Source organism: Chelonoidis abingdonii, chromosome 8 (genome assembly GCF_003597395.2).
Source record: "Chelonoidis abingdonii isolate Lonesome George chromosome 8, CheloAbing_2.0, whole genome shotgun sequence".
Taxonomy (NCBI): Eukaryota; Metazoa; Chordata; order Testudines; family Testudinidae; genus Chelonoidis; species Chelonoidis abingdonii.
In genome coordinates this window covers 49217314-49240048 of record NC_133776.1, presented here as the reverse complement: position 1 = coordinate 49240048, position 22735 = coordinate 49217314, and the positions used below count along the sequence as shown (strand labels likewise).

The window sequence follows — 22735 nt, the reverse complement described above, 5'->3', positions numbered from 1 at the left end:
ACTTGCCTCTTTGGCATGTGATGCCTGTGTGTTAGCATCATATAATCTCACTAGATTTCTTTGTTGACATATCATTATAAGATTGTGCTTATGTAAAGAACTTTGTTTTTTCCCCTCCAGGAGACGACAAGCCAAGTTGCAGAAAGAGCTAGCAGAAGCTGCCAAGGAACCGCTGCCAGTTGAACAGTAAGTAACCCCGATTTCAGGCAGTAGAGGTGTGCCAAAACTGAGGTCTGGGAAATAAATCTGTTCTGTTTCTCCTGTCCGGTGTGAAAGGTGTCTCTTCTCATCACCATGCATGAATGTATTTTTATTAGGGCCGTCCAGCGATTAAACAATAATAGAATACCATTTACTTAAATATTTTGGATGTTTTCTACATTTTCAAATATATTGATTTCAATTACAATACAGAATACAAAGTCTACAGTGCTCACTTTATATTTTTTATTACAAATATTTGCACTGTAAAAATACAAAAGAAATAGTATTTTTAAATTCACCTAATACAAGTATTGCAGTGCAGTCTCTGTATCATGAAAGTTGAACTTACAAATGTAGAGTTATGTACAAAAAAAAACAGCATTCAAAAATAAAGCAATGTAGAACTGTAGAGCCTACATGTCCACTCAGTCCTACTTCAGCCAATACTCAGACATACAAGTTTGGTTACAATTTGCAGGAGGTAATGCACCCTGCTTCTTGTTTACAATGTCACCAGAAAGTGAGAACAGGTGTTCGGAGGGCACTGTTGTAGCCAGTGTCCCAAGACATTTACGTGTCAGATGCGCTAAAGATTCATATGTCCCTTCATGCTTCCACCACCATTCCGGAGGGCATGCGTCCATGCTGATGATGGGTTCTGCTCGATAATGATCCAGAGCAGACTGACGCATGTTCATTTTCATCATCTGAGTGAGATACCACCCGCAGAAGGTTGATTTTCTTTTTTGGTGTTTCGGGTTCTGTAGTTTCCACATCTGAGTGTTGCTCTTTTAAGACTTCTCAAAACATGCTCCATGTCTCATCCCTCTCAGATTTTGGATAACACTTCAGATTGTTAAACCGTGGGTCGAGTGATGTAGCTATTTTTAGAAATCTCATATTGGTGCCTTCTTTGCGTTTTGTCAAATTTGCAGTGAAAGTGTTCTTAAAACAAACATGAGCGGGGTCAACATCCAAGACTGCTATAACATTAAATATATGGCAGAATGTGGGTAAAACAGAACAGGAGACATACAGTTCTCCCCCAAGGAGTTCAGTCACAAATTATTAATTTTATTTTTTTTGATGAGCATCATCACATGAAGCGCTGCCCTCTGGAATGGTCCGGAAGCATAGGGTCATGTATTTCAGTCTCGCCTCTGTGAGCTCAGATCAAGTGCCCCTTGGGTACATTAAGGGATTATTAATATGCTGAACGTACGCAATTGCCAGCGTCCCCCATCTCGAGTGCTTCCTCCGATGACCCACAGACTGACACATCAAACTCTTTGTTCACACTTCTTAATATTTTCTATGAAAGCTTTTAAACTGGCATGTAAAACCTTCAATCCGGCTACAAAAGTGCACTGCGAATGCTAGTTTCTCAATTTCAGTGACACTGTAAAAAGGACGCAGCACAGTAATCTCCTTTGAGGGACGCGGAAGATTTTGAATTCGGCTTAGCTAGGGCTGTCGCCTCTCAAGAGAGTTATTACACAGGTTCTGTGTACTAGGCACTGCTGTATACAACTGTTAGACTCTTTGCTGGAACTCTTGTTTGGAAAGTTTGCGAGCCCTGGCCCTTGCCACAAGAGAGAGCCCTCATGCCGCCGTGGAAAGCTCCATCAGCCATGTATGACTAGCTTACCATGCTATACATAAAGTTGCATTTACCAGAAATTGTTGTGCTTGCTCTTGGCCTAAGCTCCCGCTTTTGTTCAGCAACGTGCGGAGTCCCCGTGCGGGTGTGTTTTCCTTACCTTGCATTAAAGTCCATAACTTCACGTGTATGTGTTGCGCCTCGTCCTTGTATGAGCACTCAGGCACGTAACACCTTCATGAAACAACTTGTTGTCTGCTATTGGCCTAAACAAGAAGTAGGCTGACTGACTTGTGGCTCTAAAGCAGAGGTTCGGCTTACCTTTCAAAGCTGGTGTATGAGTCGTTCATATTATATCACCCTAATTTAAGGTTTTGCGTGCCGAAGCATTTAACGTTTGGCAGTCTCTGTCATAAGTCTATAATAATAACTACAACTAATGTTGTATGTTAAAGTAAGTAGAGTTTTAAAATTTAAGACAGCTCATTAAAATTAAATTAAAATAGCATGAACCCCTCCTCCTCAGCCCCCCAGACCAGTGCCAACGACCTGTGAGTGAGCCACTGAAAATCAAGCTTGCATCGCAGATTGCACCTGCTCAAATTTGACATTGTTTCTGTTTTGATGCAGTTATGTAACAAAAAAACTCTACATTGTAAATAACACTTTCATGAGAAAGAGATTCCACTAGAGATTATGTGAAGTGAATTGGAAAACTACTAACTTATCTCGTTTCATTTTTACAGTGCAAATATTGTTAATAAAAATAAATTGAAAGTGAGCACTGTACACTTGTATCTGTTTATAAATAGAAAAACTAATTCTGAAGGTATAAAATGTTACGAAGAACATCATATATAATACAATTATTTCAGTTGCATTTGTTGTTTCAACAGTTGCGATACTATCACGATTATAATTATAGTTGAAAATCGCAAAGTAATTTTTTGGAGTTAATTGCTTGAGTGCACTGTGATTAATTGACACCCTAATTTATGAGATTAGGGTAATTACATTTTATTTCAGTAATTTGATAGAGGTAATAATTTGGGGGAGGGATAGATCATGGTTGAGCATTGGCCTGCTAAACCCAGGGTTGCGAGTTCAATCCTTGAGGGGGCCATCTAGGGATCTGGTACAAAAAATCAGTACTTGGTCCTGCTAATGAAGGCAGGGGGCTGGACTCAATGACCTTTTAAGGTCCCTTCTAGTTCTAGGAGATAGGATATCACCATTTAAAAAAAAAAAAACTTGAAAAGTCAGCTTAAAATCAGAAATATGCAGTAAATTTCCTTATTTGTATGTTTATAGAATGAGGAATTCTGCTGTGACTAAGAATATCAACTCAAGTTTGAAAGTCCTAAGGTTCATTCAGTGAATTTGAACTCATATCTCAACAGAATACAATTTCTGTGATGCAGTGCCTTTGGTAGTTGGAATAGTTCTCTTAATCTGGGAGTGAGGACCACTGGAGACACGTTTGGAAAAAGTTGGGACTACATGCAACAGTAAAATAGGGTTTCATGTGAGAGCAGAGATTGTACAGATTGGAAAAATAGTATCAATTACTTCCGTGCTGGAATGGATTTATGCATAGATTCTGCTTTGCTTGCTCACTTACTACCTTAAGTATGAAGTGCTCATACCTCTGTAAGTTACCAACTAGGTAATATGCAGATTAACTTTAAACCAATATGGGAACTGGAGCGGGTGTGTATGGGGAGAATATTCGTTCCTTTAACTGCTGAATAGAGTTGCTGCTTTTGGGGTTTGGCAAAGGGAGTTGATTACAATGGGCCTTATTTTGACTGATTCAAAAGGAGGCATGTTCCCATACTTCTCCAGGGATGATGATATTGAAGTGCTTGTGGATGAAACTTCTGACCCAGCTGAAGAGACTTCTCCGGTGCGAACTGTTAGCCGGACATCCAGGTATGTAGACTGATATTCCTGTACCTTTTTAAGGTGCCTTTTGAAATGTCAACATAACCTAAGAAGGGGTAGCAGTTAATGAAAACTGTTGAAAAGCTACTTAACTCCCTTCCCACCTAGACTTAGCACACACATTTCTTACCAGAACACAGCAGAAAGGGTGGGTAGAGTTATATGAACAGCCCCCGCCTCCAAGAGTAGGGGTCAATGAGTGATTGACAAGTCTAAACAGAGTTTCAAATTGCTTAAACCCAATGAAGAAAGTCCTGTTTCAAAAGTTTTTTATAAGATCCTGAATCTTACCCCCAATTATATATTCCAAGCTGTTGTTAGTGGTGACCTGCATGTGCTCCTGCTCCCGTGGGGTCTTCCCTTCTGAGCTTGGGCTGAAAGGGAAAGCATCTTTTCCCAGATACCTGGTGGTGTGAACTGTATTTATTGATCTTCATTTGAACAATCTGTTCATAAGGCTTAAACCTGTCCTCCCCTCCTCTTTAGTAAGCGACTGTCACAGCCAGCTGGAGGCCTTCTGGACTCTATCACTAATATTTTTGGGTAGGTTAGAACACCTTCACCTTTTCTTGTATTATATATTGGTTTCAACGTACACGAGAATTTCAGTGATGTAAGGAATGCAGATGTCATAATGTCAGCCTTTCTTCTAGTTTCTGCTATTTTTCTTTTTGTTCTCCTCAACTTCCTGTTTCTTCCATCTTGCTGTATGCTGACCTCTGACCTTTCCCTCCAGTCTGTCTGAGTCTTCCCTTTTGGGACATCACTCTTCTGATGCTGCCAGGTGAAAACATTATCAACTCTTAGTCCAGCATGTGAATATGACACTGAAGTAATGTGGAACCCAGCTGCACTACCCTGCTTAGGCTTCAGACGTTCATAACATTGGCTAGAAACTTTCCAGTTAGCGATTCAGGCAGTCTTTCTGAGTGGCAGTATGCGGATTTGGTTCTTTTTAATGACAGTGCTGTAGTCAGCATCTCATTAGTTGGAATCTCTTCCCCAGTGACTGTGCTGTAGTCAGACCCTCTGAGTGGAGTCCTGCATTAGGTGGAAGGTCTTTCTGTAAAACAGCGGTGGAGTCTGGGCTTTCAAATGGGGTACTCCATTGGCTGAGTTCTTCTCACAGCCACAGTAGTGCAGTCTGAACTAGACACAGTGGTGGGGTTGCAGTGTGTCCCTCTAAACTCATTGTAATGTTTACATTGTTTGACTCCTCAGTGCAAGAAAAGATGACTGCTCAGACATTAGGTTGGCAGTGAAGTTGATAGTGTGGGAGCAAACTAAGGTTAAGCTAGGTAAGAAAAGGTGCAGGCATGAACTGATGTAATGTAATCTGATAAAATGCAGTCCGGAAAGGAGAGGGGGAAGAATGAATGATTTTGGCCCAATCTCTCATCTACCCCACAGTTATAGTCGGGCTCATCCAGGTCTGAGCTTGCCACTTTGAGAGAAACTGCATCCACTCTTTTATTTAACGTATTTTTCTGTGTGTCCCATCACAGGAGGCGCTCTCTGTCCTCATTTCCTGCTCCCCAGGAAAATGTAGATGTGCATCCAGGTTCCAGTAAAGAAGTGAGAGTGCCCACTACTGCAGTATATGTCTTTGTAAGTATATCCAGGAACTACAAGTTTCTTCAAACTCTTCTTGCCTAAGAAGAGGAGAATTTGGTCTTTGAGTAGCAAATGCTGTGTGGGATAATATGGCTCTGTTTAAACTGCTCCAGGTAATGTTTTAAATCTAGAAGATGACTCATGAATTGGCAAGGCAGCTAGGTCCATTTAATCCGTATTGACTTTACTCTCAGCCTCAATATCCACCTAAAACAAAAATTCACTCAAGTGCATGCATCCTCCACACGTTCAGTGTTCCTTCTTTTGTGGTCATAGTTAAATTAATGTAGGTTTTGCTGAGGTCAATGATGACTAGTAAAAGGTCTGAGTGCACAAAAGAATCGCACTCCCATTACCCGTTCAGCTTCCAGCAGTCTCTCTTTATCCCATCATGCTATAGCAGTGCTGTGATTGGGGGAGAGGCTGCTGACAATTTAGGATAAGTTCAGTGCCTGTTATCCACAGTGTAAGGAAGCATGGCCCTGAATGTCATCCAAAAGAACCAATTAAGGAGCTTAGGGTGTGGGGTGTCTTGATTTGTGGTGTATGTGATCTCAAGTTTTCAAGCTGAGACCTCTTCTGTATGTTATGGAATGGTGAGGCCATTTTTGAGTCTATGCAAGGCAACTCTGAATTATTCATTTTATAGCTGGAAAATATTGGAGCAAATTCTTGTGAACCAGTCACTTGCTTTGAATGCTCACTTATTAGAGATGGCTGCTGCATGGCTAAAGAAATCCCAGAGATTTCCTATACTCATCCTAGTACCTGGGTAATCCACCTGAGTTTTTGTGGTATTCTGATTTGTTTAATATAGGCTTTGCTAATTTTATTTAGTATGGGTCTTCTGCATATGAAAGATGATTACATTTGGGCTAGATCACAATTGTGTGCAGCCTACTCTTAAGCAAGCTCTGTATGGGGCTACAGACTGTTTGGTGCTGATGTCGTTTGGGGTGGCTGTGATTATTGTTTTTTTGCTCCCCCTCCCCCAAGGATGCACATGATGGAGAAGTGAACGCAGTGCAGTTCAGTCCTGCTTCCCGATTACTAGCAACAGGAGGCATGGATCGGAGAGTTAAACTCTGGGAAGTCTTTGGAGGTAAGCTTCTGCTGTGAGTTATTGTGTGAAGTGACATAAGCCAAAAAGAATACTTGGTGTCTTGTACCAAATTTAGAATCCCATACAGTTGGCTCATGCAAAATGGATTTTCTCCTAAAGTTTTTAACTCAGTTGCTGGTGTTTTTAAGTTGAGCATGCTGTTCTGCAGTTCCAGACAAACACTATATAAGTGTGAAGCAGTTATGTTAGATCAGCTGAAATACTACTCAGAACTGTGGTATAAAGCCAGGCTCAAGCAAACTGATCAAAAGCCAGTGCCATGATGTAATTCATTTTTGTTTTGCTGTGGTAATTCTCCCAGTATGTTGGCCAAATGGAGCTAACACAGAAGTTCAAATCCTTCCCCCCAATTTGTATCTGCTCCAATCCATTACTTATTTGTTTCTTTCTGCATACAGACAGATGTGAGCTGAAAAGTTCTCTCTCTGGCAGTAACGCAGGAATTACGAGTATCGAATTTGACAGTGCTGTGAGTATTTGTGTAATACCCATAGTCTGTGTTTGGGGAGAAATTAATTGCAGTAGCTTGTGCTCGGCTACCAGTTTCACCCATATGCTTTGAAATTCATTTGCAAAGAAGCAAGTTAAAATACGTATAGGAATGCCTGACAAACATTTTAAAATACTGTACAAAACTCTTTTATACAGTGGGCTAAACTCTAGTTTCAAAGGGACACTTCAATGAATTAAGCTTAACCAAATTAAGACCACTGTATTATGAATAGGAGTATGTCTACACTTAAAACACTATAGCAGCACTGTTCCAGCGCCTCAGCATAGACAGACATGACAGCAACAGGAGGGGTTCTCCCACTGCTGTAGTTAATCCACCTCCCCAGGAGGCAGTAGCTAAGTCATTGGAAGAATTGTTCTGTCTACACCGTTAGATCATCATAGCTTTCTCTTGAGGTATTGAATTTTCACACCCCTTAGAATCATAACTATGCCAATGGAAGTTCCGAGTGTAGACCAGGCCTAGGAATATCCACATGGATTTAATGCAGTTTAGTTTATCCACTTCAAATTAACACCTGTAGGTAATTTGGATTAACTTTACTGAATGTCATTCCCCTCTATCCCCACCCCATAGACATGCCCTAAAACTCTGATCTGCGCTTCACTTTTCAGAAGATTCCCAATAGCCCAGATAACTAGATTTTGTGTATTTTAAAATGAGCTAGGTGTTACCCAAACTATGAATTTACACTGCTGCCTTTAAAGCTCCTTGAAACTACTAGAGTTGTATGTATCTGTTCCTGTTGTATGCACTGAGAAATGTTTATAACTTGGTGGTGAAGATTACATGCCTTACTGAGGTCTGTGATGAATAGTAAAAGGTCTGATTGCCTGAAGAATTACACTTCCATTACCCTTTCAACTCCCAGCAATTTCTCACCCATCGTACCTCAGCAATGCTGTGACTGGGGGAGTGCTTGCTGACATATGGTGATGTGTTCAGTTCATGTTCCCTAGAGCATGACAGGCACAATTCTGATCTGCATCCAACAGAACCAGTCAAAGGAATAAGGGGTTCTGGAGGTGCATATCTGGCTACATGATCTCAAACTTTCTTGCTGAGACCTCTTTCATCGTGTCTGAACTGAGGCCAAGTTTGAAGCCATCTTTACAGCTTAGCATTTCTGTGCTTTCACATTACTGATACACCTCCAAAAACATCTTATGTTGGTCTTCACCAGTTCACTAGAGTCCACAAACTGTGGGGAACCCTCCCGGGGGGTGCAGAGGAATATCAAGGGGGGTGCAGCAGGCCAGGGAGGGAGTGCACGCCATGCAGCCTCGCTCTGCCCCCAGTTCTGCTGCGGCCCCAGTCCCAGCCACCCAGATGCTGAAAGTCTGGTTACCTGTAGTAACCAGTCTCTGCCCCTGGAGGCGGGGGAAGAGCAGCAGCAGTTGCTGCTTTGGGAGTCTGGAGAAGCACATGGGTGGCTACCGTGAGAGAGGTACCAGCAGCTTTCGCCTCCTGCCCTGAGCGCAGCTCCCCCTTTCTTGCCCCACTCACACTCCCTCATCCCTGGAGTATGGCTCCCCCTGCCCCGTCATACCCCACTAAACCCTCACCCCGACTCCTGGGGGGTGGCAGTGTGGACTGAGCAAGTTGGGGTTGTGATTGAGAAAGTTTGGAGACCACTGCACTAGAGGATTGGCTGGTGTTGCTAACCTGCCTGGAGAAACTTGTTCTGATGTAAGTGGCTTGATCACATAGCAGATCTTGTCAGTTAGAACACACGCATTCTGAGTTCCATGATATTTTTTCTGAATCAGTGAGTCACCTGAGACTGACAGGCACAAGCCTTGTCCTCGTGGGATTTTTATTGAGAAATAACTTTGCCATAGTGTCTTGAAATAGGATCTCTGTCTAGAGTGACAGGAAGAAGCCACCAACCTCAGGATACTCTATATCCATTTGTCCATCTCCTGACCCGAACTTATTTAGTTTTTACTACTTCTGTTGCGAACCCTGTAGTTGGGAGTGAAATTGACAAGAATCAGGCCAATTAAACTCTGCAGTTTGAGTCAGCTAGGCCTAATAGCAGAGGCAGATGCTGGAGCTATTTTTGTGGAAGGAGAACGAAAAAATAGAGACTGAGTGAGGTGAAGGCAAACTAGTAGAAAATCCCACTATCCTTGCAGCCGCAAGGAAGTTATGAGTAGAAATGGGCTGGAAAGAATGTCCCTCCCTTCCAGCACTGTGGCCATTATTCCTTTCATAGCCAATGGTTTTGGGAATCTGTGGACATGGCTCATGAAAAAATTACATCTTCGTTGAAAATATCTTGAAAATCTTCTTCCTCATCCAAACTTAATTGCTGCCTCTCTCCCCCAGTTGTTTTCTTAGCAGTATGGCAGTAAAGTGAACCCTGTGGATTGTCAGTTCTAATGACTATCCCATAGTATTGAGACTTTCTGGAAATACTTACTGGGTGTAGTAGTTTACTTCTCTCAGTCACTGTGGGAAATTGCCTTAAATCCCTCCTGTTTTCACAGGGCTCCTATCTCTTAGCAGCTTCAAATGACTTCGCCAGCAGAATCTGGACCGTAGATGACTATCGATTACGGGTGAGTCTCCTGCAGAAGGCAAGCAATGTATAGGTTGTTTCTGCCTGGTATTCCCATTTATATTCTTATGAAGGACACCTGAAAATTGCAGATTCCACTGTTTTAGGATCTTGCTAGTTTTATTTTTTTTTTTTTTCCCTCTCCTCGCAGAACATTAATTGAATCTTTATCCCTGTTTATTTGAAAAGAGCCTTTACAACATAACCTGATGTACAATCCTGGCCTCTGCACATAGCCTCACAGAAACCTCTCCAGATAAATAGCAGCCAAATATATGAACTTTCCTCTGCACATAGGAAGTATTAACTTTAGAACCATTTAAATGTTAAGAAACAGCAGTCTTAAGAACCCAAAGGCTGTAGCATGGTTCAGAGTTTTAATTAAAACACAATTCTGTTTCCTAGAATAGATGCATTTTAACTGAGTAGGGGCCAGCCTGGGTCCCTGGCTCAATTGTTGGAGTAGACAAGCCCTGAAGTACTAGTCTCTAATCAGGATATTTAACAAAATACTAATCTCTTGCTCATGTTCTTCCTCCACCTCTTCAGAGTAGACTGTTTGGCCCTTACCCAAGGAAGGACATGCCTGTGATCTACCTAGGCTGAAAAGAGGTCTCTTCCCTTAGCAGAGGAAACTTTCTGAAGGCTTGGCTACACTTGAGAGTTACAGCACTGATGGCTTTACAGCGCTGTAACTTACTCCCTGTCCAGACTGGCAGGGCACATACAGTGCTGTATCTCCCTGGCTACAGCGCTGGTGTACTCCACATGGATGAGAGGAATAAAGAGAACAGCGCTGGAGTGCCAGTATAAACAGTGATTAATCTTACTATGCTGTAACTGACCTCCGGAATTTTCCCATAATGCTTTTAACTAAAGAACTCTTTGTTTTGTTGTGATGCCTCTCTTTGTTTTGTTGTGAACTCAGGGCTCCGGGAGCTGCTTATCTAAAAAACAAACACAGCAATTATTTGCTTGAGCAGAGGCAGGCAGGGAATGTCCACAGCTAGTATTTGCTTGAGGAGAGAAACAGCACCGGGCGGGGAGGGAGTCTGTCGGAGCAGCTGCTTATTTGGTCTGAAGGCTATTTGCGTTTAAGAGAGAATGAGAGAGGGGTCGGGGAAGTGGTTGGAATTTGCAAGGCAGGGAGTTGACACAGTGTCGGCTCCAAAAATCCTCTCTCTCTCTCTCTCTCTCCCCCCCACACACACTCCCTGTCACACTCCACCCCATCCCCCTCTTTTGAAAAGCACGTTGCAGCCACTTGAACGCTGGGATAGCTGTCTGTAATGCACCACTCCCAACACCGCTGCAAATGTGGCAACACTGCAGCCCTGGTAGCTGTCAGTGTGGCCACACTGCAGCGCTTTCCCTACACAGCTGTACGAAGATAGCTTTAACTCGCAGCGCTGTACAGCTGCAAGTGTAGCCAAACTCTAAGAGGCTTCACTTATTCCTGCTCCTGGACATGATCCTTGTTCCTAAATTTTTGTTTTAGGAATATTTCACCAAGCATTATTTGGCATGCTAACTCTAACCCAAGACATGTTTAGTTGCTCTTACAAGCTGTTGCGTGCACAATCTGGCATGAAGCATTTTGGAATGGTCAGGCCTGTTCCCTTTCTGCCACAGAAGCTCTACAGTCATTTCTGCACTGGTTAGCCTCCGACGCTCTTCAGGCATTAGAAGTGAACTTGAATCTCTCTCTTTGCCCCGTGTTGCTTTATTTAATCTGTTGCATGAATGATTTTTTAGCTCTGTAGATCTTCAGCATTTCACATATAGTTCTAAAGTACACCTATAACACAACTAACCTGATTGCTTTTAATTTTCATAGATTTATAGATTGTAGGGCTGGAAGGGACCTCGAGAGGTCATTGAGTCCAGTCCCCTGCCCTCATGGCTGGACCAAATACTGTCTAGACCATCCCTGATAGACATTTATCTAAACTACTCTTAAATATCTCCAGAGATGGAGATTCCACAGCCTCCCTAGGCAATTTATTCCAGTGTGAGATGAGATTCACAAGCCTTCGAATGCCACGGCTAGCACTTCCTTGCAGTTATAGTCCCAGTGTTTAACCAGCACCTGATAAGTTAGGATTGGACAATTAGGAAAAAGTTTCTAAACCTCCCTTGCTGGCAGTTTTAAGCCCATGTGCTTCTTGTTCTATCCTTAGAGGCTAAGGTGAACAAGTTTTCTCCCTCCTCCTTATGACCACCCTTTAGATAGCCATGCTGAATGCTATCACGTCCCCTCTCAGTTTCTCTTTTCCAGACTAAACAAACCCAGAGTTCTTTCAGGCTTCCTTGCATAGGTCACTCGTTCTCTAGACCTTTATTCATTCTTGTTGTTCTTCCCTGGACCCTCTCCAGTTTTCCACATCTTTCTTGAAATGCGGTGCCCAGAACTGGAGCACAATAACTCGCATTGAGAACTAACCAGCGCAGAGTAGAGTGGAAGAATGACCTTCTTAGTCATGCTCAAGCAAACAACCTGTTAATGCATCCCAGAATCATGTTTGCTTTTTTTGCAACAGCATCACACTATTGACTCGTATTTAGCTTGTGGTCGCGCTATAACCCCTAGATTCCTTTCTGCCATGCTCCTTCCACGCTAGACAGTCTCTTTCCATTTGTGTGTGTGAAACTGATTGTTCCTTCTAAGATAAGAAGGGGCACTTTTTGCATTTGTCTTTATTAAACATTACATCCTTTTTACTCAGACCATCAATGCAGTCTGCAATCCCTCCCACTTTGGTATCATCTGCAAACTTAAGCGTACTTTCTATGCCAATATCTTTGACCGTCGTTGATAAAGATACTGAAACAGAGCCGGTCCCAAAACACACCTCTGCGGACCCAGTTGTTATACCTTTCCAGCTAGGGATTGGGAACCATTAACTATCGGAGTATGGTTATCCAGCCAGTTATGCACCCACCTTATAGTAGCCCCATCTAAGTTGTATTTTTGCTTAGGTTTATTGATAAGAATATCATGCAAGACCGTATTCATCAAATGCCCTTACTAAAGTCTAGGTATACCACATCCACTGCTTCTTCCCTTATCCACAAGACTTTCGTTATCTTCAGTCAAAGAAGCTATCAGATTGGCTTGACATGATTTGTTCTTTACAAATCTATGCTGGCTATTCCCTATCACCTTACCACCTTCCAAGTGTTTGCAGATGATTATCTTCCCTGGCACAGAACAGAAGTTAAACTAACTGGACTGATCTTTATCTCCAGAATATTAGATCTTGTATGGGAAACCTTCCAGAATGTGTCAATCTTCTGCAGCTTTAGATTGGCCCCAAAATCCTACCATCAGTTAGAAACAAAAGTGTATAACAGTTTAATAGATCATCATTAAGGAGATGATTCTGTCATGGAGGTCATGGATTTTGTGACTTTCTGGGAACTCCGTGACTATTTCTGTGCAAGGCCTGGCGCAGCTGTCAGTCCCAGGGCTGCTGGCGCAGCTGGCCAGTGACCGGCATAGTGGCTGGGCTTGGGTCAGCCCCTGTGGGACTGGAGTGGCAGGGGTTGGAGCAGCTGCAAGCCCTGACAGCGCTCTGTTTGTTGTGTTCCTCCTCCTTCCCTCCCTCCCCCCTGAGTATTTTTAGTAAAAGTCAGGGACAGGTTATTGGCTTCTGTGTATTTTTGTTTATTGCCCATGACCTGTCCCTGACTTTTGCTAAAAATACCAGTGACAGAATCTTAACTTTAATCATCATTAACTTTGTGTGAAAAGTCCCCATGCAAAACTCCACTCAGTCTTCACAAGATCTTTCTGCAATTTTCCAGTGTGCCTAATGACTTCTGGCTTTGGGTCTGTACCATCACTGCTCACTGAGCTAATACAGTACATTGAATTTGTTGTCTGAATGGGTTTGGTGCATGGATTTAGCATTCCTTGCATGTACATTGAGGGAAGTTGAGTTGATTTAACATTAAATTCTGCATCAAATTACCTATTTATAAACAACTATTCACTTGTTAGTGGCGGTGCAGGACAGGTGGTAATGGAATATTCTCCAGGGTTATAAAGATCTTTTCTATCCATAAAATTGTGGTATCCAGAGATTAACTGTCATGTTGCAACCATTGAGACAGTCCATGACCTTTGGGTTTTAGTGCTGTTCAATAATTTTTCAGTTCCTCAGACTCTGCTCACGTTTCATTTCCATTTTTAAGTCTTCTAGTGGTTCTGTAGGCCATGTAGCAGTGTGCAAGTTAGAAGTTCAGTGACTAACAGTAGAAGGTTTGATTTTTGGCGAGGATTGCTCTCTGATTACTTTCGCTGTTCCCAGCAGCCTGTTCCCTCATGCTACATTAGCTCTGTGATTGGCAAATAAGTATCTAATAATTTGTGACGATTGTACTTCATGTTCCAACGGGCCCTGACTGTGGATGGCATCAGACAGAAACAGTCATGGAAATCTGCTGATGGGAGCAACTCTGGAATCTCTGGAGATCTCAGGCTTTCAAGTTGAGACTTCAGAGTTAACACTAGATCCCTTTTTGCTGTACTTGACACCATCATTCCAACTCTTATTCTGCTTTAGTCTATACCCTGGTCTCTCTTTTAAGGCTTTTGTAGTTTCCATCTTTCCAGCCGAAGTTACTAGAGGTGGTAGCAAAGAGTCATAGACTTCAAAACAACTACTCCTTAACTAGCCAAAGGATTTGCAAATGAGGGAGAGAGTATCTCCTACTCAGAGACTGAGTATGCTGCCTCTGCAGTACTCTCTGCACTTGCTGGCTCACGGAGAAGCAGACTGGGAATCAAAGCTACTTTCTGTTTAACCAGAATGGAAAGGTTGGCTTTTTTTTTGTGATCCATGCCTCTAGTCACACATTAGACTAAGGTGGGAGGAGTTGAATCAAAGACTTTGTTCCCATTAAGCTGCTGAATGGCAAGATCAGAGCCATGAGGACAGGAAGCAATTGTAGCTGAAACTGCTCATTACACCATGTAAATCTTCTCTCCCCAGCACACACTGACAGGCCACAGTGGGAAGGTTCTGTCAGCCAAGTTCTTGCTGGATAATGCACGCATCGTGTCAGGGAGTCATGACCGGACCCTCAAGCTCTGGGACCTGCGCAGCAAAGTTTGTAAGGAAACTGTTTCCACCCAAGCACCAACACCCTTTTGTCTTTCACACACCTCTTATTCTCTTTAGTGGTTGTCCAAAAAGCAGAAAATTCCAGCCATACTGCTTTTTGATGATATTCTAATCTTCAATATTGCAAGCTAAGCAGCGTCAGGCCTGGCTGACACCTGGATGGGAAACCTAAGAAAAGACCATATGCTACAGTGAAAAGCATTGCTGATTGAGTGAGCAACTGCACTCTGTAGACCCTCTTGTCCATCAAACTGTAGAGTGGGTTTTTTATTCTTCTGTAGAAACTTGGAGGAAGGTCAGACCTTACAACCCTAGGCTGGTCTTAAGCCCCCTCTTGAAAACCCTGCCCACAGTTTCCTGCCTCCAAGTGAAGCAAATGGCAGGCTTCAGTTTTTCATGCAAAAATATTTGTCTTAAAATATGTTCCTGGTTTCTATAGTACAGCTTTGCACAGACACAGCCTTTCTCCCCAGTGTCCCACACCCTTGTTTATGTATAAAGAGGAGCACGTCATATTCATCCGTGACATGTTTGACTAATTATGAAGTGGTGGTAAAACAACTGTCTTTGTACAGTTGGAGGGATGTTGGGCATGGTAGTCAAGTGGTTCAGAGGAATAATGTGCTGTCGAGGATTTTGGATCAGTTTCTTCCAAGACAAGGCACACCTGTCCCCACCCCACGTGACCCCAAACACCTCCCAGGCAGTAGTTTCAATGCAGCTACAGAATTTAGATATTTGCTGTTCAGTAACTTTTAAATACTGCTATCAACTTGTACAGCACCGTGGGAAGGGGACTGTGTTGTTAGTGACTTACCCCGCCTCCCTCTTTTTTTCTTTTCTTTTCAAGGTATAAAAACAGTATTTGCAGGATCAAGCTGCAATGATATAGTGTGCACAGAGCAGTGTGTGATGAGTGGACATTTTGACAAGAAGATTCGCTTCTGGGACATCAGGTAAAACTATACTCTGACACAGGGATTAGATTCTCTAGCAGTTATTTAATGCTGAAGAACGTACGATGAATCTGTGAATTGTGACCTTCCCATTCTTTGAGTTCTCTATTGCTTGGAGTATTTATTACAGGAATATGAGAGAGTCATCAAGGATAAAGAACCTTTCTGCACATGGTAGAACTGCTGTTTTGGTCTCTGAGCTATTAGTAGCATGTTGTGTTATATATTGACAGCAGATTAATCCCTGAGTAAGGAAATATCTTGCATTATTCTCTCTCTTTCTCTATCTTTCTGGCTAGTTTTAGGTATCCCTGGCTGGTTCTGAAGAAAGTTCTGAACAGTCTTTGGTTAGGGACAAAATATCCACAATGTAACAGTTTAGCTGGGAAATAAGAAAAACATGGAAGTGGATAATGAACAAATAGTGGAGACCTGTTCTCCTATCCCCATGCACCGGGGCAAGTCTAGGGATACAGATTTTGATGCTCATGTGACAGGATCTACTCCTAAGGGAATTCTGTGCTTAAAAAATAAAAAATCTGCATATTTTATTTGTCAGTAAATAAATATGAAGGCTCCAGCATGGCAGTGGGGAGCACAGGCTGCACGGAGGTGAGAGATCACCCAGCTCTGGGCACCCAAAATGATATGCCTCTGCTGCTGGGGAGGAGCACTTGACACCTTTTGCGGTTTCCTTTTGCTTCCCTGTCAGTCATTTTTCTGCGGGGAAGCAAAGAAATCTACGGGGGATGGGAATTCTGGTCACATACAGTGGCGCAGTATTCCTCCAGGAGTAAGGATCCTTGATACACAGTTACTCATGCTGTTTTCTGTCTTCAGGACTGAGAGCATAGTGCAGGAGCTGGAACTGTTTGGGAGGATCACTGCTTTAGACCTGAACCCAGAGAGAACAGAGCTCTTGACCTGTTCCCGAGATGATCTGCTGAAGATCATTGATTTGCGAGTCAATGCTGTCAAACAGACTTTCAGGTGAGTGTGATCCCAGTAAGGGATGTGGCAGGTGACTGGATTCTGTGGCATAATTGTAACTTGGGTGTTACCGTTGTCTTTTGTGAATGAAACCTTCCTGTTAGTCCTTCAGTGGGGAGGTGGAAGCCTTTGGAGCCATGTCTCTGATGATGTAGTTTGCACATTATCCATGGTTTGACAACAAAGATCTATTATGTCTAGGGTGACCAGAGGTCCCAATTTCATAGGGACTGTCCTGCTTTTTGGGTCTTTTTCTTATGTAGGCTCCTATTACCCTCCACCCCCATCCCAATTTTTCAACTTGCTGTCTGGTCACCCTAATTTTGTCAAGATTTTGCCTCCACCTCTTTGAAGGAGACAGCTTGTCCCCCTCACTGGCGAGAAAAGTCCTACAAATTAGGTTGGAAAGAGAGAGATGCTTTGTGTTAAACAGAATGTAAAATTTATCCCAGTCAATGCAGTAATCTTCATTTAGTCCTTGAGGAGGAGCTGGCTTTCCCAAGATTCATATTAGAAGAATATAACAACTACCTGATTCCAACTTGTTTCAGTGCCCAGGGATTCAAATGTGGATCTGACTGGACCAGAGTCGTGTTCAGGTAAGAGGCCAAACTGGGGAGACTGAGTGGAGTTTGGGATGGGAGGGTGGGGGGCCAGCTATTTGGTTTACTGCAAATTCTGCAGTGACGTTTGAGGGAAAAGTTCCAAACCACCATACGCTGTCAAGCTAATTACCAGTCAGCAGCATGCATTGATTGCTTCTTGATCACTTGTGCTACAACTCTAAACTCCACATTTTGCAAGCAGTAGGGTAGCCATTAACACTAGTCATAAGACAAAAGGGGACACTTAGCACTGGGCAGTCAGCAAAACTGTTTTCAGACTTGGGTATCTACAATGAGACACCCAAAGAGCTCACCATTTGTAAAAATCAGGAAAAGGGGAACAGGCAGTGTTTGCACACACCCAATATTAAAACAAAGTTTATGTTGGAAAGTCAAGCCTTGAAAAGCAAGAAAATGTCAGAATTAAGATTGTCCATGGAGCCTTTATTTGGCTCCCAGTGCATATTTGTTCTTATATCTTATTACAGCCTCCTTCCTCCTTGGGCTTGTCATCCAATCTATCTCCTCCTCACCCCATCCTAAGCCCCAAGTGCCAGTCTCCTGGCTCAGCCAGTTCTTCGTTCTCCCTTCTGCTTTTGAGTCAGGCTACTTCCTCCGCCACACCGCCTGGACACCAGCAGCAAGGGCATTGAGAGGAAAAGAGGGATAGTCACCTGGCTGTCAGTTCTGGTGCCCAATGTCATAGTAGTCGGGAATAGCAATTGCAGGGAATTCTTGCTCAGCCTCTGTGACCCTGGGCTAGAACATTCCACTGTAGATGGAATTTTCAGAGAATTTAGCTGACAAGTTCTAACAAGTATCTACTGAGCGTTTGTCAACTGCAGTTTTTCAGAGGCTTTAATTTGTCTGAATCTGGGTAGCTTTTCATGGGAACAAGAAAAGGCACATCTCTGAAACCAGGGTGACAACCCTTCCCCTAGACTATGTGTCCTTGTTCCAAAGTGTGTAGATGATAGAGCTTCTCAATGAAATGTAAGAATTGTTTTAATATGGAAACATTTTTCTAATATCCTTCTCAAACGATGGAACCATTTTTGCTGAAATTCAGGTAAAAATGGTCAGTCTGGGACAGACACCTGACAAGGAAAACTTCAGCCCAAATGGTTAATGTTTGGTAAAGTTATAAGTAAATGAAAACAGGATCTTTTAACCGGAATTGTTGGAGAACCTTAAGTATAGAAGGTGCTACCGGTTCTGCTGATTTTAAAAAAACACATTTAGGATTTTTAAATATGACTAACAGGGATTAAATATAAAACTAAAATAGAAAGGTTAAGATCTAAACAATGGAACCAGGTAAGGGTTTAAGGGTTAAATACTTAAAAAGCTAGGGTTAAATTTAGTGTATATAGACATGGCTTATCCTAACCATTTTGCTTAGGTTTATACTTCAACCTTCCCCATCGCCTCCCTTTTTTTCCCTTGTAGATTACAAGCTTTTGCAGGGAGGAACTGTTTTATGTGTTTAAGGTGCCTAGCACAAAGGAGCCCTATTTCTCTTCAGGGCCTTTGGCTGCTATTATGATGGACCTTTTTAGGTGCCTAATGTTAGGAATCGAATAGAATAATATGCCTAGCTTATACAGCACATCTTATTCATTGGTCTCAAACTGCTTTACAAAGGAGGTAAGCAGCGTTATCCCCACCTGAGGCATAGAGGTGAAGTGACTTGCCAAGGTCACCCTTTTGGCCTAAGCAGATTTCACAAGAACCAACATCTGTCTTTAAATGCCAGCCACCCAGCTGTTACATCATCACGTGATATAGAAACTTCTTGATCTTGCTAATCAGTGTGAATACAAGCTGGAGAAACTTTAATATTTGCTTGTGCAGACCATTAATGTCAATTTGCTTGTTTTGAAAACATTAAAGATTAGCGTAGGTACAAAAGCTGCTAACTTCAAAATAAATTGTTTTTTCTCTTCTGCACTAAATATATGTGTTTCAATAGCCCTGACGGTAGCTACGTGGCAGGTGGTTCAGCTGATGGTGTCCTGTACATCTGGAATGTGCTCACTGGGAAAGTGGAGAGAACTCTCGCAAAGCATCACAGGTGAGACAGGAAGCTCGCAGACTAAACTGATGCAGGGTCTGAGCTGTGGCTCACGTAGGACCTGTGGTGAGGAGAGGTGGGATTGCAGATGCGGAGTTCCATTCCTATACCAGTGTGCATGGGTTATTTATATGCAGCTTCTCTGTGGATTCATAGCAATAATCAGTAAAGTGGGAATTAAGGCTATGAAATTTGTGCTTTGTTGTCGGATTGCTTGTTCACAACCAGGGCATTAAGTATAATATGCTCCGAATATCCCTGGGAGGCAGGTATCATAAATAAGATCTGAGAATGAATGAGCTTTGGAAATTATGGAGTTTAATTCCTCCTGTCCTAAATGCTGCTGTGAAATTAGAATCTCTCTTAAATTGACACCTGGCTTCCTTTCAGCTCCTCTATCAATGCAGTGGCGTGGTCACCAGCCGGTGCCCATGTGGTCAGTGTGGACAAAGGAAACAAGGCTGTCCTGTGGTCTGAATTTTGACTGGAAGGAGATGAAAGACAGTTTCAAATGTCTCTCACTGGAAGGATGCTGGTCCAGGGCTGGACAGAATGGAGGCCCAAGCCTAGATTCATCCTACATGCATTTGGGCTTCATCCAATGGGCTTCACTTCTCAGAGGAGAGCTCTGATGAGGCAATCAAGGACGAGAAGCTGGAGGCAGAGCTCTTTATTGCCTATAAGCGTGCTGCTGACCCTCAGGCTGATTTGGATGGTGAATACTACTAGTCATGCCTTGACATGCAGTATCTATGCACTGGATGGAGCCGAAGGTACTAGCCAGATTCCCTCACTGGACAGCTGTGCCAAATACCCTATTATACAAATGTATGCGCAGCACTTCTAACTTGGAAGTGTTGGAAAGACGTTTACCATGTATTCTGACCTAATGCATGTCCTGTTTCCTGTGTTCTGTTCCCATGGAGTAGCTTAGGCATGGGGTGAGGGCATTCTGAAACATGGATAGAGTGGATCCGAGTCAGTCTATAAAGTGATGGAATAGCTGTAAAGTAATTTAAATATTTCTGTTGCTCTGGCAGTTCTGCCCCCTATGTTGTTGGCTGAGTTTGGGGCTTCTCCAGTTCTGACATGGTCTCTCTGGCAGTTTGTAATCTGAAAACTCCCTGCATCATTTTGATCTGTATTTCAGGGAACTGTCCATTCTTCAAGGATGATGCATCTTTGTTAAAACTCCCTCCAATAGCTCCTATAGCAAAAGTACTAAAAAGTGGGGAAAGGAGAATTTTAATTCGAACCAATATATTTCCAGTTTTGTTGGCGTGCAGGGAAGGGGAGGGGAGAGAAGAGATGTAACATCTGCAGTGGGAGTGGTGGTGCTGCTGTGATGAGGAATGTATCCATACCAAGACTTCCAGTACCAGAAAATAAATGTATAGTCTCTTCTGCTGTCCATCCGTCCTTCTCTGTTGAAGGCTGTTGGTGGAGCACGGGGGAGCAATGGGATTCAATCCTGAATGTAATGCTCTGGTGCTGGCAATCCCTGGCCACTTGCCCCCTTTTTGAGCACATGTGCAATATTCTCCTTTGTGCTTGAGCCCTTCCTGTGCCACTGAACAGGGTTTATACCCTGTATCCTCAGGCATCTAAGTATGTGAGTGGTTGGAGGAGAAATAACTGTGATGTTTTATAACTTTTATCCAGCCAAACTTTTCCACTTCAGATGGTCCTCAAGATAAGCCACCAGCGTTCTCTCGCCTTTTTATTTGCACTTTATTTTGCTTCCTTCCTGAGCTTGTTTTCTAAGGAAGTGTTTTGATGGGTTAGGAAAGAGGGTTGTTCCTAGGAGAGTGGTCTCTCTCTAACCCAGCCTTTCTTTCAGATAACTTCTGCAGAGGGGAGTTGAGAGTATACAGGGCAAATCTTTTATTTATTCAGCTGCCCACCAGAATTTGATTGTAAATAAACCTAAGTTCTGCTTTTAAAACCCACAAAGTTTCTCCTCATTTGTTTTTCTTTTTGTCCTGAAAGAAAGGGGAACCAATATCAAGTTTCTTCTCTCCTCTCTTTACCGTTTCAGTGGACTAATGTTAGGTTTGGGTCTGGTGGTGGTGGGATGCTTGACAGCATAGGCACCGACTCGCAGGTGCTCTGTGGCTCAAACACTCATGAGGAAAAAAATAGGGGATGTTCAGCAACCACCAGTCACAGCTGTTGGGCAGGACCTCAGGAGGGGGGATGGGTGGGAAGAGGTGGAGTGAGGAGGGGCCTCAGGGAAAGGGTTGGGACCTTGGGGCAGAGTAGGGGGTGGAGCACACACTGGGAAAAATGTCAGTGCCTGTATTTGACAGATATTTCCAGTGGGTATCCATTGTCCTAGAGCCAAATTTACCTTGTCTCGTATAAAGAATGTGGTCATGAAACTGAAGTTGAAGGAGCCAGTGTCACATTGTTTAAAGCTTCTAGCACTGGGGACTCTGGCCCATGTTTTGAAGCTTGAAAGGTTGATGTATACTTGGATGTGTGAGATGAATTACTGAATTCAAGAACTCCCCATCAATTACTAGTTTCTCAGACACTTTCTGCCGTGAAATGTCTGTTCCTCCCTTATTGCTTGGACTGTTATGTTGCCTCTCAGTCTCCCAACATGGTCTTAAAAATGTGGTATAAAGACTATCTGTACACCGAACACTAAGGAACTCCCTGTGCCAACACTGGAGTAATGGAGCAAAGCCTTCACCTCCTTTGGTTATATTGGACAAACTACTTGTACAGTTAAGAAGCTTCCTTAGCCAATCACCTCCTGTTTTGCTGTGGCAGAAACTCAGCTGATGGTCCTTACTCCCAAAGGCAGAGCAAAGATGACAAAAACAGAGTTGCAGTTCTTCTGACAAGGTAAAAGCCCCTTTGGATTTTAGAGGCACATTTTTCTTTCAGTCTGTTGTCTGCTCCCTGAAGCTTTCTCCAGTAAAGTGTGTGTCTCCAGGTCTTTCTAAGATGGCACCTGCCCAGTGCCCTGCTGACCTTAGGGGTATTGCAGATAAAGTAGACCGCTAAGTGATGAGTCAGTGGGATGAAAGATTACCAGGGGATTAACTCTACCCTAATAAGAACTGCAGGCTGTGGTGGGGAGGATCAGGAAGGGTTTAAGATGTTATAATTTAAATTGGCATATTTGTATTTTTATATAACATAAACAGTAATCTGGGTTTGAGGTTCTGATGCCAGAAAATGTTTTGCTTGTTGGATACTACTAATCAAATTAACATTGAACCCATATAAAAACAAGAGGTAAGAATAGGTCAAAGCATCTAAAATTCTAAAAATATACGTAGTTGTTTATGAGAAAGGTATGTATCTGTAAATCAGGTGATCAACTCCACTCTTCTGCATTCTCCCATATGTGCAAGTCCTGTTTAACTAGTTGAGGTCGTACCTCTGCTTTCTATTTAGTGTGCGCT

General features: G+C 42.8%; 1 protein-coding gene and 2 non-coding genes across 5 annotated transcripts in view; all 3 read left to right on the top strand.

The window, feature by feature from the left end:
* ATG16L1 (autophagy related 16 like 1) overlaps positions 1–21269 on the top strand; it is a 31661-nt gene extending 10392 nt beyond the window's left edge. Inside the window, exons 6-19 of one of the 3 annotated variants that reach the window (XM_032801653.2) lie at positions 121–186; positions 3650–3736; positions 4235–4291; positions 4485–4532; positions 5254–5356; positions 6359–6464; positions 6884–6954; positions 9492–9563; positions 14560–14680; positions 15542–15647; positions 16488–16637; positions 17189–17236; positions 19215–19316; positions 19707–21269. In XM_032801653.2, coding sequence (XP_032657544.1) covers positions 121–186; positions 3650–3736; positions 4235–4291; positions 4485–4532; positions 5254–5356; positions 6359–6464; positions 6884–6954; positions 9492–9563; positions 14560–14680; positions 15542–15647; positions 16488–16637; positions 17189–17236; positions 19215–19316; positions 19707–19800 — 1231 coding nt within the window. In that variant the 3' untranslated portion in view covers positions 19801–21269. The remainder of the gene's footprint in view (positions 1–120; positions 187–3649; positions 3737–4234; positions 4292–4484; positions 4533–5253; positions 5357–6358; positions 6465–6883; positions 6955–9491; positions 9564–14559; positions 14681–15541; positions 15648–16487; positions 16638–17188; positions 17237–19214; positions 19317–19706) is intronic. The other 2 variants (XM_075068583.1, XM_075068584.1) reach the window with 2 other exon arrangements.
* Positions 5663–5937, top strand: LOC116837340 (small Cajal body-specific RNA 6). Its single transcript, XR_004376675.1, has one exon.
* Positions 7801–8067, top strand: LOC116837339 (small Cajal body-specific RNA 6). Its single transcript, XR_004376674.1, has one exon.
* Positions 21270–22735: the final 1466 nt, after the last annotated feature.